Genomic DNA, 17,711 nt, shown 5'->3' on the forward strand with positions numbered 1-17,711 from the left:
TACTCTCCTCTCTATCTGATAATATAACCACTATCTATCTACCTTATCTACACAAATTATTAATAATAAGACTATTAAGGTCTTAAATCTGTTTCTCAGTCTCCTTGCAGTCCCAGAGAAAGCAAGCCACACACACTCCTCTCCCCAAGGGACCCAGAAAACAGAAGCCCTTTCTAATGGTCTGCAACTAACTAACCAAAGTCTTCTATCACTAACTGACAAACTGCACAGCAGGGGGTCACCAACTGACATGCAGCAGAGCAGGGGGTCTCTTACTGAAAAATTTTATTGCTTCTTTTCCTCTTAAATATGAAAATGAAAAATTAATAAAAAAACTTTTTTAATAATATGCTACATTGTCCCTCCAAAATATTTATCTTAAAACATTTTTCTTGAAATTTGCAGCACAAATCTGTATCTTTTCAGTATTAATGATTCATTAAAGCATTTTAATTAGACAAATTACAACAGGGTTACATTAAATTATTAAGTACTGAGTCACATATCATTTTGATAGCTAGGAATGTTTAATTTCTAGGAAATAAAGTAATGTTTATGTTTCCTCAGGTATGATATTGTGATGATTGCATTAAACCCTGAAATAAAACATAATTTACTATTAGATCCATAATTATTGAGAAAGCCTGCTCATCAAATTTGTTTAGGTCTGTCACGAAAATATATTTGGTAGGCAGTATGACACAGTAGAAAAAATAAATTTGGAGTAAGAAGAAATGATTTAAAATCTTACCAGAAATAACTTTTGACAAATCACTTCCTTCTACTTGGTCTCATCTATAAAATAAAGGGGTTGAATCCTAAAGTTCTTTATGACTCCCAATATATAGTTTTTGACCCCATGATCAAAGAATACATTTATGGAAAACCCCTATGGATAATGAGGTCTCCAGATAGTTCTTTTTCTGGACAACATTGTGCTGATTGCATTGAAGCTTGGGAGCACTTCAGTAAGATCATAACCATTTTTAAAAGATGGACCTTGCAGGGCACATAAGATGAATATTTGAAAAATAGGTCTTTCCCTTGTCATGGCATGCAGTTGGGTGGCCGGCTCATTTAGTTAGAGTTGTAGTACTTTTATCTCAAATGGGTACTTCAGATGGAAAATGAGGAAGAAATTGTACAGTATTATTCTTGGGAAATTGCTAGAAGGAAGGGGGTAGAGCTTTCTAAGGATCCAGAAAAAGAATAAGAACAAGGACTTGAAAGGCCTTCTGTGATGAATTACAGACCCAAGCTCACTGCAGTCTTTTTTGTCTAGTGCTCCACAATACTGAGTAGTAGCAGAAAGAATCAATTAATCACTGGGGATAGGAGGGCTTATAGACACATGATTCCATTGGTGTGGGGAATTCCCACTGGAGAAACCCCTTCTAATAATGTAGACAGGCAAATGTTCTTTAATTTATTATCTTGGAGAATTGCTTTGGATATTGTGAGATAAGTAACTTGCCACCTCAAAAATAGTATTAGAGGTGTGAGACTTTTAAGCTAGGCCTTCTTGGATCCAAAACTGCCTCTCTGTCTACCAAGTGATGCTGTGACTTCAAGTATGAATATATATGCAAAATCACCTTTACAATAAAGGGTGAATCAGGGATGAAGCAGGGTTGCCCATTATTATCTCTACTAATCATTATATTACTAGATATAGCAATAACAGAAGAAAAAACTGAAGGAATTAGAAAAGGCAATGAAGAAACAAAATGATCACTGCACATAATATGATGATGAACTTAGAGAATTCTAGAGAATCAACTAAAAACTAGTGGAAGTAATTAATAACTTAAGCAAAGTTGTGGAATATTAAATAAACCCATATAAATCATCAGCATTTATAATTATTACCAATGAAGTACAGCAATAAGAGACAGAAAAAGAAATTCCTTTTAAAATAATTGCTTACAGTATAAAATACTTGGAGTCTATCTGCCAGGATAAACTCAGAACTATATAAGCAAAATTACAAAATACTTTTCACACAAATGAAGTCAGATCTACATAACTAGATAAATATTAATTGCTCAATAGCATAGCAAGCCAATAGTAAAAATGGCAATATATCTATATTGATTTACTTATTCACTACCATACCAATACCAAAAAAATGTCCTATAATGAAATTCAAATGGAAGAACAAGAATAAAAGAAAACAAAATACCAAGGGAATCAATGAAAAAAATTGTAAAGGAAGGTGGTCTAGCAGTCCTAGATCTCAAAATGTATTATATAATAAAAAATCCAGCATTGACTGAGAAATAGAGTGGTGGATCAGTGGTATAAGCATAGTAGTAAATGACCATAGTAATATAGTGTTTGATAAATGCAATGATCCAAGCTTTTGGGACAAATAACTCACTATTTGACAAAAATTGCTGGAAAAACTTAAAAACTTTTGCAGAAGTTAGATATAAACTAACATCTTACATTGTGTACAAAGAAGGGCAAAATGCGTACAAAGATGGGCAAAATGTTTATATGACTTAGAAATAAAGAGTGATAATCAAATTAAGGGAGCTCAAAATAGTTTACTTGTCATATCCATATATAAGAGAAAAATTTATGACCAAATGAGATATAGAGCATTATGAGATGTAAAATGGGTAATTTTGATTCATTAAATTATAAAGGCTTTGCACAAACAAATCTAATACAATCAATATGGGAAGGAAAGTTGGAAATTGGGGAAAATTCTATAGAAATTTCTCTAATAAATGCCTTCTCAAATATATAAAGAAATATGAGTCATTTACCAATTGAAAAGTGGTCAAAGGACATGAATAGGCAGTTTTCAGAAGAAGAAATTAAAACTATGTTGAGTGATGAAAAAAATTCTTTAAATCACCTTTAATTAAAGAAATGCAAGTTAAAAAACAGTTGTGTACCAAATTACATCTATTAGATTAGCTAATATGACAGAAAAGGAAAATGACAAATATTGAGGGGTTGTGGGAAAAAATGGACAATAATGCACTATTGGTGGAGCAGTGAACTGATGCAACCATTGTGGAGAGCAATTTGAAACCATGCCCAAAAGTCTACAAAACTGTGCATACTCTTTGACCTACCAATACCACTACTATGTCTATATCCCCTGAATAAATCAAAGAAAAATGGGAAAGTTCTATATGTTTAAAAAGTATTTATAGTAGCTCTTTTTGTGGTAGCAAAGAGTTAGAAATAGAGAATGATTAAACAAGTTGTGGTATATGTGATTGTGATGAAATATTGTGCTATAAGAAATGATGAATAGGATGTTTTCATAATTACCTGCGAAGACTTATGTGAACTAATGCAAAGTGAAGTGAGCAGAAGCAGGAGATCATTGCACACAATAACAGCAATATTTTCAGCTGATCAGCTGTGAATGACTTAGTTATTCTCAGCAATACCAAAGATTTACGGTGAAAAATGTCAACAGCTTCCAGAGAAAGAACTAATGGAGTCTGAATATGAATCATAGCATATTAAAAAAAACTTTCTTTTTCACTTTTTGGGGGATCTGTGTTATTTTCTGCAAAATGGCTAATATGGAATTATATTTTGGATAAAGTCACATTTTATATAACTTTATTATTTGACTGTTTGTTGTATACCTAATCTATTCCATTGATTCTATTTCTTTGCCTGTACTATAATGTTTAATTATCACCACTTTTTAATACATTGAGAGCTGGTACTATTACATTGTCTTCCTTCATATTTTAATGTTTTTTTATATTCTTGACCTCTTGTTCTTCCAGATGAATTTTGTTATTATGTTTTCTAGCTTAATAAAATGTTTTGACCTTGGAGTATCTTGGACACATTGCTCAGATGGTTCATGGCACTGACATTGCATATGTCAATCTTCTGGTTCCATTCATCTCAGTTACCTATTTCCACAGTTGCTATTTGGACACATAGTTCCTGCTAAGCATTGTTCTTTGATGCTCTCTTTTGAAGTCATCTCTTAGAGGACATGAAAACTTTGTAACCTTCTGCCTGCTATAAAGCATAGTTGATCAAAGTTCATAATAATGAAAACAAGCTAAAACATCTTTAGTGATAGGCAACATACCCAGCTTAACAAAAAAAGTCAGGCAAAGAAGATCAAAATTTAAACTCAGAGGAGGACAACAATCACAAAAAGGAAACATATAGACCCAAAGGAAAATGAGAAAGAAAGTCAAGGCCCAATAACTCTTAGAAGAGCTTAAAAGAAGTTTAAAATTAAATAAAAGAAGTGATAGAAAGATTCCACAAGTTGGAAAAATGTACTGAAAAAAAAATATAATTCTCTAAAAACCATGTTAAATCAAATGGAAATGGAGACCAAAAAAAAAAAAAAAACCAAAAAACTCCCTAAAGACTAGAGTGGGCCAAATTGAAATAGAGGGGGGAAATGCACTGAAGAAATCAGCACCTAAAGAAAATAATGGGCCAAATGGGATTGTAAGCAAAAACACTGAAGACAACAACTCCCTAAAGACTAGAACAGGGCAAATAGAAAAGGAAACAGAAATACTCAGAGGAGACAATAGCTCCATAAAAATTTGAATTGAACAAATTGAAACTAATGACTTCATAAGACATTAGGAAACAATAAGAAATTCAATAGACTAAAAAGATAGAATGAAATCTGACTGGAAGAAAAAAACTGATCTAGAAAACAGATACAAGAAAGACATCTAAGAATCTTTGTAATACCTTAAAACTATGATAAAAAAAAAGAGCCCAGACACCATATTATAAGACACCATTAGGGGAAAATGCCCTGATATTCTTGGACAGAGGGGAAAATAGAAATCAAAAGAATTCACTAATCACCTCCAGAAATTGACAATAAAGGAAAAACATCCCAGGACTACTATCGATAAATTTTAAAACTCCCAGGCCAAAGAAAAAGTATTGTAAGCAGTCAGAAGGAAACAATTCAAGTATTGTAGCACCACAATCAGTATTACAAAAGACCTGACAGCTTCTACATTAAAGGGAAAAAGTAGTGAAATATGATATTCTGAGAAGCAAAGGATCTATGCCTATAACTAAGAATCATGTACCTACTGAAACTGAGTATAATCCTCTAGGAGGTAAAAGTGGTATTTAATTAAATAGAAGATTTCTAGGCATTCCTGACTAAAAAAAATTAGATCTGAAATGAAAAACTGACATACAGAATTGACACTCAAAAAAAGCATAAAGTTGTAAACAAAAAAAGTGAAAACTTAAGTGTTTCAGTAAAGTTGACTTGAGAACATTTATACCCGAGAATGTGATAATTACAATACTGAAGATACCTCTAATACTTGATATTTTAAGGTACTTACCATACTTAAGATACCTAAAATATGTAAGATATTTAAGCACTCTCTTATTAGGGGAGTGAGAAGTATACATAGAAAGAAGGAAAGGAGAAACCAGAATGGGATGGATTAATATAAAAAAATTAAGTGAGGGTAAAGGGAACCCATGGGGAGAAGAGAAAAGGAGAGATAAAGGAGGGGGGTTAAATCATTTCACATGAAGAATACAAAAGTCAATATAGTGGTCTAGAATATGAGGGGAGTATGAGTATTTCAACCTTACATTTATTGGAATTAGCTGAAAATGGGAATTAAATCCATTCTCAGTCTGTTATAGAAAAATGTCTTACCCTATAAGGACATAGTAGTAAAGGAGAAATAAGAGAAGGGTGAGGATAATGGACAAAAGGTAGGACGAACTGGGAGAGGTGGTAGAAGCAAAACATTTGTGAACAGGGAAAGGCTGAAAATCTTAACTCTTAATGTGAATGAGATGAACTCCTCTATAAAACAGAAAATATATAGCAGAGTAGATCAAAACCCAAAATTCCCCTAATATGCTGTCTACAATAAACACATTTAAAGCAGGGAAACACACACAGAGTAAAAATAAGGAACTGAAACTGAATCTATTATATTTTAGCTAAAGGGGAAAAAAAGCTAAAGATCAAATATGATATTGGAAAAAGCAAAAGCAAAAATTTATCTAATCAAAAGAGATAAGGAAGGAAATTACATTTTGATAAAAGGCACCAAAGACAAGGCAACAATATCAAAATTAAACATTTATGCAGCAAATGGCATAAGATCCAAATTTCTAAAGTAGAAATTATGTGTTATAGGAGTAAATAGGGAGTAAAACATTTGAGGGGTGAGGGGATTCAGCATTTCCTTCTCAGAAGTTGATAAGTTCAAACAAAGAATAAATAAAAAAAAATTATAGAGGTAAGTAGAACTTTTGAAAATTTAGATATGATAGACCTTTGGAGAAAACTGAATGGCACTATAAAGGAATATATATATTTTTCTCAGCAGTACATGACTCCTTCACAAATATTAACCCTATAGTAGAACATAAAAACTTCACAACAAAATACAGAAAAAAATATTAAATGCTTCCTTTTCAGATCATAATGCAATTAAAATTATATTCAAAAATGTCAGAAGAAAGATTAAAAATTAATTGTGGAAACTAATATCCTAAAGAATGAATGGGTCAAAGAATAAATCATAGAAACAATCAACCATTAATTAAAGAGAATGACATGCAAAATTGTATGGGATGCAGATGAAACTCTATTTAGGGGGAAATTTATATCTCTAAATTCTTTCACCATTAAAATACAGAAAGAAACAATCAATGAATTGGGCATGGAACAACAATAAGAAAAACTAAAAAAAAACATGAAAATCCCCAATTAAATACCAAATTGGATATCCTGAAAATTATGAGGCATTAATAAAATTGAAAGTAAGAAAATCATTCAACTAATAAAACAAGGAGCTACTTTTTATTAAAAAAAATAAAAGAGGTAAAACATTGGTTAATGATTTTTAAAAAATGACACCAGTATCAAAAATGTAAAAGCCAAAATCAGAACCAGTGTAGAAATTAGAACAATTATTGGAAGTTATTGTGCCTAACTCTATGTCAATAAATCTGATAATGGAAATGGATGGATATTTATTAAAAATATAAACTGCCAAAATTAAGAAAAGAGGAAACTGGATATTTAAACAACCTCAACTCAGTAAAACAAATTGAACAAATCATCAAAGAATTCTCTAAGAAAAAGACCCCAGGGCCAGATGGATTCACAAGTGAACTCTGCCATACCTTGATGGAATAATTAACTCTAATGCTATGTAAACTATTTGGAAAAATAGGGGAAGAAGGAATGCTTCCAAATTTATTTTATAACACAAATATGGTACTGATACTTAAACTAGAAAGAGACAAAACAGAAAAAGAAAAATATAGACTAATCTCTCTAATAAATATCAATGCAAAATTTTAAAATAAATACTAGCAAGATTAGAGCATTATATCACCAGGATCATGTATCTTGACCAGGTGAGTTTTATATTAGGCTCAACATTTGGAAAACTATCACCATATTTGACTCTATCAATAAAAAATTACAGAAACCATGTGATTATCTCAATAGATACAGAAGAAATATTTTACAAAATACAACTCATTCCTTTTAGAAACATTAGAAAACTTTGGAATAAATGGATTTTTCCTTAATGTGATAAATTTCATCTATCTAAAAGTATTAGCAAGTATTTTATGTAATGGGGATGAACTAGAATTCTTCCCAATAACATCAGGAGTGAAGCAAGCATGCCCTATCAATGTTCCTATTTAATATTGTACTAGAAATGCTAGTTGTAACAATAAGAGCAGAAAAAAAATCGAGAAATTAGAATAGGCAATGAAGAAACAAAGTTATCACTCTTTGAAGATATGATGGTGTACAGACAGATCCCCAGAGAATCAGCCAAAAAACTAATCAAAATTATTTTAGCAAAGTCACAGGATATAAAATAAATCCGTATAAAATATCAAAGTTTCTCTTGACCACAAAGTCCAACAGCAAGAGACAAAAAAAAGGAAATTCCATTTAAAGAAACTAGACAATAAAAGATACCTGAATATATACCTACAAAAACAAACCCAGCAACTATATGAATACATTCACAAAACACTTTTCACATAAAGTCAGACCTAAACAAATGGGAAAACACTAATTGCTCATGGATATGTCAAGCCAATATAATAATGTCAGTCATTCTTAAATACTTTAACCAGTTCAGTGCTATCTCCAACTACCCAAAAATTATTTCCTAAGGCTTGAAAAAAATATAAAATTCAGTTGGAAGAACAAAATGTCAAGAATATCAAGAGAATTAGTGAAGAAAAATAAGAAGAAAGGAGACCTACCTGTACTAGATCACACATTATACTCTAAAGTAGTAATCATCAAAATAATCTCATATTGGCTAAGAAATAGAGTAGTGGATCAATATACTAGATTAGATAATCAACACACAATAATTAATGACAATAATAACCTAATATTTGATAAACCCAAAATGCCCAAGCTATTGGGAGAACTAATAATTTGACAAAAACTGCTGAGAAAAGTGAAAAATAATATTGTAGAAACTAGGTATAGGTGAATATCTTCTACCACACACCAAGATAAAGTGAAAATGGATACTTGATCTAGAAATAAAGGGAAAACAGATTAGGGGAACATGGAAAAATTTGTCTGTCAGACTTATAGATAAGAGAAGAATTCATCACCAAGCAAAACATAGAGAATATCACAACAGATGAAATGTATAATGTTGATTGCATTAAAGATTTTGCATAAATAAAATTAATGCCACTAAGATTAGAAGCAAAAAAACAAATTGGGAACAAATTTTTTAAAGCAAATGGTTCTGACAAAGTCCACATTTCCAAATATGTTAGAGAGCTATCACACTTATAAGAATATAAATCATCCCCCAATTGATAAATAGTCAAAAGTATACTGAATAGTCATTTCTCAGATGAAGAAATTAAAACTGTAGTCATATGAAAAAATGCTTTAAATAACTATTGATTAAAGAAATGCAAATTAAAACAACTCTGATACTACCTTCATTTTATTAGATTGACTAATATGACCAGAAAGTAAAATGATAAATGTTGAAGGAGATGTTGGAAAATTGGGACACTAAAACAATTTTGGTGGAATGGACACAATCATTCTGGAGAGCAAGATGGAGCAATGCCCAAAAGTCCATACAAGTGAATATACCCTTTGACTCAGCAATACCACTACCGGGTCTGTATACCAAAGAGATCAGAGATAGGGGAAAAGGATCTACTTGTACAAAAATATTTATATTAGTTCTTTTTGTAGTGGCAAAGAATTGCAAACTGAAGGGATATCTATCAAGGGAATGAATGAACAAATTATGGTATATGGGTGCCATACCATAAGAAATGATGAACAGGAAGAATTCAGAAAAACCTGGAAAGATATGAACAAATGCAAAGTGAAGTGAGCAAAACCAGGAGAACAATGTATACAGGAACAGAAATATTGTATGATAACCAACTGCTAAGGCCTAAACTACTATCACTAAAAGAAAATTCCAAGAAAACCCCAAGGGACTCGATAAAAACTGCAATTCATAGCCAAAGAAGTAATGGCTAGAATCTGATTCTAGATCAAAAAACACCTTCCTTCACTTTCTTAACAATTACTATTTTTATTGTATGTGTGATATCTGTCATGGCATGAGACATATGGAAATATAGGAGACTAAACTATCACTCTTTGCAGATGATATGATGGTCTAATTGTAGAATCCTAGTGGAAATAACAACTTTAGCAAAGTTGCAGGATACAAAATAAACCCACACAAATCATCAGCATTTCTATATATTTCCAACACAACTCAACAGCAAGAGTTAGAAAGAGAAATTCCATTTAAAATCACCCTAAATAATATAAGTATTTAGGAATCTGTTCACCAAGACAAACACAGGAATTATATGAACACAACTACAAAACACTTTCCACACAATTAAAATTAGATCTAAATAATTGGAACATTAATTGCTCATGGGTAGGACGAGCTAATATAATAAAAATGACAATGCCCAAATTAATTTACTTATTCGGTGCCATACCCAACAAACTAAGAAGAAACCTTTTTTTTATTGAATTAGAAAAAAATGTAACAGTCCATTTGGAAGAACAAAAGATCAAGAATATCAAGGTAACTAATGAAAAAAAATGTGAATGAAGGCAGCCTAGCAGTACCAGATCTTAAACTGTACTAGAAAGTAGTGGTTATCAAAACAATACGGTACTGGCTTCAATGGAACAGACTTGGGGTAAATGTCCTTGGCAAGATAGTATATGATAAATCCAAATATCCCAGCTTTTGGAACAAGATCCCACTGTTTGACAAAAACTGTTGGGAAAAATGGAAAACAGTATGAGAGAGATTAGGTTTAGATCAATATCTCACACCTTTTACCAAGTAAATTCAGAATGGGTAAATGACAAATATAAAGAAGTAAACTATAAGTAAATTAGGTGAACATAGAATTGTATACCTATCAGATCTATGGAAAAGGAAAGAAGAAAGTTAAGATCAAGCAATAGATGGAGAATATTAAAAAAAGTAAAATCAATAATTTTGATTACATTAAAAAGGCTTTGTACAAACAAAACCAATGCAACCAAAATTAGAAGGGAAGCAACAGATTGGGGAAAATCTTTATAACAAAAACCTCTGACAAACATCTAATTTCTCAAATTTATAAGAAGCTAAACCAATTGTACAAAACATCAAACCATTCCCCAATTGATAAATAGGCAAGGGACACAAATAGGCAGTTTTCAGATAAAGAAATCAAAACTATCAATAAACACATGAAAAAGTATTTGAAATCTCTCATAATTAGAGAAATGCAAATCAAAACAACTCTGAGGTATCACCTCACACCCAGCAGATTGATTAATATGACAGCAAAGGAAAGTAATAAATGTTGGAGGGGATGTGGCAGATTGGGACACTAATGCATTGCTGGTGGAGTTATGAATTGAACCAATCATTCTGGAAGGCAATTTGGAACTATGCACAAGGGGCTCTAAAAGACTTCCAGCCCTTTGATCCAAACATAGCACATACCCCAAAGAGATAATAAGGAGAAATATATGTACAAAATATTTATAGCCATATTCTTTGTGGGGGCAAAAAATTGGAAAATTCCCCTTCAGTTGGGGAATGCCTGAAGAAATTGTGGTATATGTTGGTGATGGAATACTATTATGCTCAAAGGAATAATGAACTGGAGGAATTCCATGTGAACTGGCACAACCTCCAGGAATTGATGCAGAGTGAGAGGAGCAGAACCAGGAGAACATTGTACAGAGAGAATGATACACTGTGGTACAATTTAATGTAATAGATATTTCTATTAGCAGCAATGCAATGATCCAGGACAATCCAGAGGAACTTAAGAGAAAGAACGCTATCCACATCCAGAGAAAGAACTGTGGAAACAGAAATTCAGAAGAAAAGCATATGACTGATCACATAGTTCCATAGGGATATGATCAGGTTTTTGATGTAAAAAGATTGCTGCAAATAGGTTTTGAACAATGATACATGTAAAGTGGAATTGCTCATTGGCTATGGTAGGGGGAGGAAGGAGGGGAAGGAAAGAATAAGAATTATGTAACCATGGAAAAGTATACTAAAATAAATAAATAAATTTAAAGAAAAAATATGGAAATGTATATTGTATGAAAATACAAATATAACCTATATCATCTTTTTTTGCTGTTTCCGGAAGAGATAATATTGAGGGAGGGAGAGAATCTGGATTGGAGAATGTCAGAAAACAATTGTCTAAAATTTTTTCTACTTGTAATAAAAAAATAAAATATGTTAAAAAATAAAAAAAGCCCAGCCCAGACTAATAGGATGAGGAGAATGACATATGTAGTAGCAATGCCCTGCACCTTTAGTAAGGTAACTCATCACCAGAGACTATCTGCACCAGAGTCACCACAGGACCAGCAGTCTATGCTCAACATCATTACTTGTCCACATTATATATGTCTAGGATATAGTTATGTCTAGCAGAGACATCATATCTTGCAGAGAGCAAGAGTAGCGCACTGTCATTTCAGGAATGTGTCTGTGATACTACATCATCTGAGGTATGAGTTACCTCTCCACATATATCCCCCACATTAACAGAGTTGATATTTAACTTTTCAGGGATCCCTTTGAAGTCATACAATTTATCTCTTGGATCTTTTTCTATTTGTTTCTCTTTGCCTTTTTGAGTTATTACTAAATCAAGAGTTGTTTGGGCTATTCTAAACCAATTCTGTTTGAAACATTGTGGGTTTTTCTTTATTCCTTGTGCGTTGGTTTCTAAATGGCTAGGGAATATTTCTGGCTTTGCATTTTTTCTTTTTGTATCCCCCTGCAGAAGAGCCTAAAATAATCAAGAAGAAAAGAGGACACATTCCTGAATTTGGTATGTCTGTTATGAGCCCATCTTCAGAATCACTAATTCTTTCCTTTTCCATTTTTTAAAGATAAAGATATTGCAGCATGGAGGAAACCTATCACTATAGGCCTGTTCATCACTGAGCAATAAAATTTAAGTGCTTAAGAACATTTAATGTTCTATGAATTCACCATGAATCTAGATCAACAGAAGAATGGTGGAGTTTAGAGAAGCCTGCAATTTATGCTGGTCAGAGGACAATACCAAAGCTCAGTTCCAAATTATTTTCTCAAAATTAATAAAACAATTCACAGCTCTAGCAGCATATTAATGTTCCTGTGTTCTTGAGTTTCTAAAGCACATGCTAATTTAACTTCTTCATCATCTGAAAGGCCTAAAGTGGTCATTATTATGCGTCATTCTCTTTTGTCTTCTTGTTCTTTCCTTTACATTGTTATATTATTGTATATATTGTTTTGTTGTTTCTGCTTATTTCATTTAGAGTTAGTTTATATAAGTCTTCCTCAAATCCTTTGTTTCTTGTGGCATAATAATATTCCATTGCATTCATTTATACCAAAATGTGCTTTAGCCATCCTTCAGTTGATAAACTCCTGCTTTATTTACAGTTCTTTGCTCCCCCCATATTTGCCATGTGCATGCATAAACACACACAAAAACTACTATTATATATGTGTGTGTGGTGTGTGTGTTTTAGACCTTTCTCTTTAACAATACCCAGTCAGGCGATTTCTAGATCAAACGATATTAATATTTGATCATTTTTTCACAAAATTACAAATAATTTTTAGAATGGTTGAACCAGTTAGCTTCACTAATGATATATTACATTCATGTCTTTCTATGGTCCCTCTAATGTTGAATAATTATTATTTTTTCCAATTTGTTTGAAATTAAATGAAAAGAGATTTATTATGATTTTAGTTTCTCTTGGTAGTGTTTAGTAGAACAGTCTTTCATTTAGTTTTAAATTATTTTTATGTCTTATTTTGAGATTGGTTTGTTCATATACTTTAATCATTTGTATATTGGGGAATGGATCTTCTTTTAAAAATGTATTTATATTTGTTTGATTTTTAATCACCATAATTCATAAATATATCCCTCTTCCCTTCCCTTTATAGAGATATATTTTAACCAAAAAAATTTTAGAAGGGAAAAATAGTTTTATAAAATTACTAGATATATTCCAAGTCTGACAATATTATAGGAAGTGTTCTATATATGCAGTTTTCACATCTTCATTGGAAAGAAAAAGGTATATTCTCTCTCAAATTCATCTTCATGGCCAAAATTGGTTATTATAATGTCACAATGTTCAGTTTTGCCGTTTGTCATTGTGTTCTTTCCATGTATATTATTGTAGTAATTGTGTTTATTATTTTTGTGACTGATTAATTCATATGAGTCATGTATGTATGTTTTCTCTTACTTCTCTATGTTCTCCATATTTGTGATTTTTAATATGCAGTAGCATTGGGAAATATAGCAGGTAGACTCTTTCATATATATATTCATATCATATATATATACACATATACTTGTGTGTATATATCTATATAGTGGTGTTAATACCTTATATATTTTATATATTAGAGATAATTTATGAAAAAACTGCTTTAATTGATAGTTTTCCTCCTTAGCCAAGCTGCATTGATTCCATTTCTCCTCAAATTTTCAATTTCAAAATATGCCATTATAGCACATGAAGAATTAATCTCAATTGGAATTTCAGAAGCCCATGGCACTACTGATGGGCAAAAAACTACAACTACTACTAAAACAACTCGAAAAGGTAAAGATAAAGCTGCTGAAAAGGCAGAAAAAGAGAAGGCAGCCAAAGAAAAGGTATTACCTAAGGCTGAACCTCAGGTAAGAATTATATTTATTTGAATAATTTTATGAAATGTGGATTTTGACAATGCTTCATATCCCTTAGATAGAAATTCTGCTATCACATATGCACATCCCCAATAGTTCTCATAATTCCACATATGCACATGCCCTATAGTTCTCATAATTCCAATTTCAAAATATAGAAAGTAAATTGGTCACAGACTGCTCATCTTTTAGCAAATTGTTTCTGCATGCCATGAGCCACTGAGAGGTAACATAAGAGCTCTGAGATAGTGAAGATAGGCCTAGTGTGATAGAAGGAAGGGTCAGTGCCAAAAAAACCCTTTTAGATCACAGTTTTGCTTAAGACTAGTCCTATTTTATGTAATCAGAATAAAAATATTGATTTAGGTCTTCAACATAAAATTATTCCTTCATGGAACATCCTTTTTTAAAAATTACATATAATTAAATTGAAAATTTTACCTGAAAAAAGGAAAAAAAATTTACCTGGTAAAAAAACAAAAACAAAAACAAAAAACTTACTTTGAAGTGCTTTTTACAGGAAGCCTAAGACTAAAAATCTGGTGTTTTTCTTAGGATTATTGACAAAAGCAATTGCTTTAGATCAACTAACTGCCTCTTTTTCCTGGTAGGAGCAGTACCAGTTTGCCTAGAATAATGGCTGACTGCAGAGGGAAGTATTTTGTTCAATCAATTCATTTGAATTTTGAAGATACTTAGGAGACAGTGAGGTCTCTGAATGCAATAATGCAAAAATGCAAAAAAATTATCAGAGTACTGCTTTATTTTCTAGTTCCAAAATTTAGGGCAATTTTCTTTGATAATCTCTGGAAGTATAATAGTGTCTTAACTCTTTTTTTTTAAATATAAGTTTCAGGACATCCCAATATTCTTATATTCTTATGTTGTCTCTCCTCTAATTGTTTTCTAAGTCATTACATTTCTTTTTCACATATTTTTTAAATTTCTTATTGTCACTTGTCATCATTGTCCAAAACTCATGTTAAGGAGTTTGTTTGTTTTTTCTTCAGTGAGATTCTAGATCTTTTCCTAGTTGATTTTTGCTCCTCCTTTTCTCAGCCACAGCTTTATACAGCTTCTAGTCTGTGCACATTGGGCCTCTCCCAGGCAGCCGCTTAACCAGCAAACAGTCAGTTGGTTGAAGGTTCCACAGTGGAGACTGTGGCCTACACAGCTGCCTTTTAGCCCTGCCATCTGTAGATTCAGTTGTCAGACTTCTACCTAAACATTTGTGGCTTCTTCCCAAGTTGTTTTTCATTATACAGTTGTTTCTGCACCAACTCTCAACTATTTTTTGCACTTTAAGGTTCACTCATAGGCACAATTTTTACTTTTTTATGATGGAATCTAGAGAGTGAGGCAATCCTCTGTCTTATTTTGCCACCTTCCCACAATACTCTCATTTCTTTTTTTTTTTAATATTTTTTGGTTACAAGAGATGATTCTCTGGGCAGAAAAAAGGAAATTAATGGTTTCTCTCAAATGATGAAAGCAAGTAGATTTTTTGTGGATCTTTGTCATCTCTTCATATTTGTAATGTAGGTTTAAGAAGAAGAGCATTCATACTGTTCCTGTTCCCATGCTTTCCTCACTTATTTCAACCTGGTTTTAAGGTACAGCAATACTGGAAAAGAAAGCAAATATGGTAACATAAAGTTACATTAAGTATTTATCTGTATCTGTCTATCATTACTTCAAATTAGTCCATATAGATTATGAACAGATCTATAAGTAAATGGAGAGCAAAGGAAAAAAACAACAAACCAACCTGAGATTGCCGATTGAGAGGAAAAGAATAAACTAAATGAAAAAACCATAAAGAGATTAGAAAATACCAATAATTCATCAAAACTTGTAAACATGGCCATCTTTTTTTTTTGCCATCCATTCTCAATTTTAGGCTCAGCAACAAGATCCAAATAAGCCTTACTGGGTATTGCGCCTGGTCACTGAACAGACTGAATCTGATGCTATGGAAATAAAGAAAGATACAGAAAGAGCTGATGAAATCCGAGCAATGAAACAAGCATGGGAGTCTGCGGAGCCAGGGAGATCTATCAAGGTATTCACAATTTGAAAGATTATTTTAGTCGTTTTCATTCTGAAGTAGTCTGGAAACAACAAAATACAGAAAATGTAGCCTCCAGTAGTGAGAGTAGGCCCCAGGAAAATCACAGCTGTAACTTAGAAATTGGTAGACACATAGCCTAGGCATCACAGGAGACACCCAAACCCCTCCTTTCTAAGAGCTCCTTGCTATATTTTGTAAAAACTGTATGTTCTTCCAAGAAATTACTGCAAGAGCTGGTCTCTATCAAGAAAATGTATTTGTAATCAAGGACTCTTGAAGGGTTAAAGAGGGTTAATAATATTGAATAAATTATTTCTCAATAATTATGTAGGAATCTCTTTTTCTTTCACTTAACCCTTTTCCAGTCAAATGACAGCCTTGTTGTAGTTAACCTTACATAAGATACTGCCCCAAAAGGAAACATGAAAATGAGTAGACTTCACTTATAGGCACAGAACCTTATGAACAGATGCACATCCACCATCTCTGTTATAATCCTCTTCTCCTTCAGAACTCAGAATTCTTTGTACCTCTCTTATGTACTCATATCATATTTTCTTTTACAATTATTTTTGTAGATGTTTTGTTCCTATTACTATTATAAGAAGCTCCAAGAGTATATGGACTGTTTATTATTTAAACTTCTTATCCATTTCAGAGACTAGTGTAATTCTGTTCATAGAGTAAACTTTGTAGATGACTGATAAATTGAACTGACAACAAACTGTGGGAGTATGTTATAATTCTGTAGGACTTTAAGAGGTATTTAATGGCTAATATAATTAATCCCAATAGTTAGGTCATTTAAATATAAAACTCATTTATATGTGTGCATTACATTACATTACATTAATTTCAATAGATAATTCATTCACTGACAATTTAAGAAGCACTTTAATAGGTACTGGGAGAGATATAAAGATAATTTATATATAAATATTGCCCTTATGAAGCTTACAAATTGGTATATTATAATTATAATAACCCTGTTATATTAATTAATATCCTGTTTAGAAAGATATTATTTTAAAGTATACATTTATTAGTTGTTTATTCATTGTATGACAAAAAAGTTCCATGTATGAAAAGTGATAAGTGCTCAAAGATCTTATCTTCTAATATTTGTTCTCTAGGCTATTCAAGCTCGCATACAGTTTGTTAACAAATTCGCAAAGAAATCTGAGACTGAAGAAGTGTATGAAGATGCAGCTAATATCCCAGAAGGTACTAATTGAGGTTTACCATTCACAAATATTGCTTGTGCACTTTCAAGGTAGTTTTGATTGATAGGAACAAAGTCAAGGGATAAAGATGGAAGGAGGGCAGGTAAAGAGAGACAGAGACAGATAGAGGCAGAGACAGAGAGTGGAAAAAAGGAGAGAGAGACAAA

The 17,711-nt window shown here is 32.0% G+C and overlaps 1 protein-coding gene across 5 annotated transcripts in view; it reads left to right on the forward strand.

The window, feature by feature from the left end:
• Positions 1–17,711, forward strand: part of ADGB (androglobin) — a 297,945-nt gene that overhangs the window by 241,243 nt on the left and 38,991 nt on the right. For 3 of the 5 annotated variants that reach the window (XM_007484699.3, XM_016428944.2, XM_016428942.2), the window contains 4 exons: positions 12,328–12,375; positions 14,072–14,241; positions 16,151–16,312; positions 17,455–17,545. In XM_007484699.3, coding sequence (XP_007484761.1) covers positions 12,328–12,375; positions 14,072–14,241; positions 16,151–16,312; positions 17,455–17,545 — 471 coding nt within the window. The remainder of the gene's footprint in view (positions 1–12,327; positions 12,376–14,071; positions 14,242–16,150; positions 16,313–17,454; positions 17,546–17,711) is intronic. The other 2 variants (XM_016428941.2, XM_007484700.3) reach the window with 2 other exon arrangements.

Source organism: Monodelphis domestica, chromosome 2, assembly GCF_027887165.1.
Source record: "Monodelphis domestica isolate mMonDom1 chromosome 2, mMonDom1.pri, whole genome shotgun sequence".
Lineage (NCBI taxonomy): Eukaryota > Metazoa > Chordata > Mammalia > Didelphimorphia > Didelphidae > Monodelphis > Monodelphis domestica.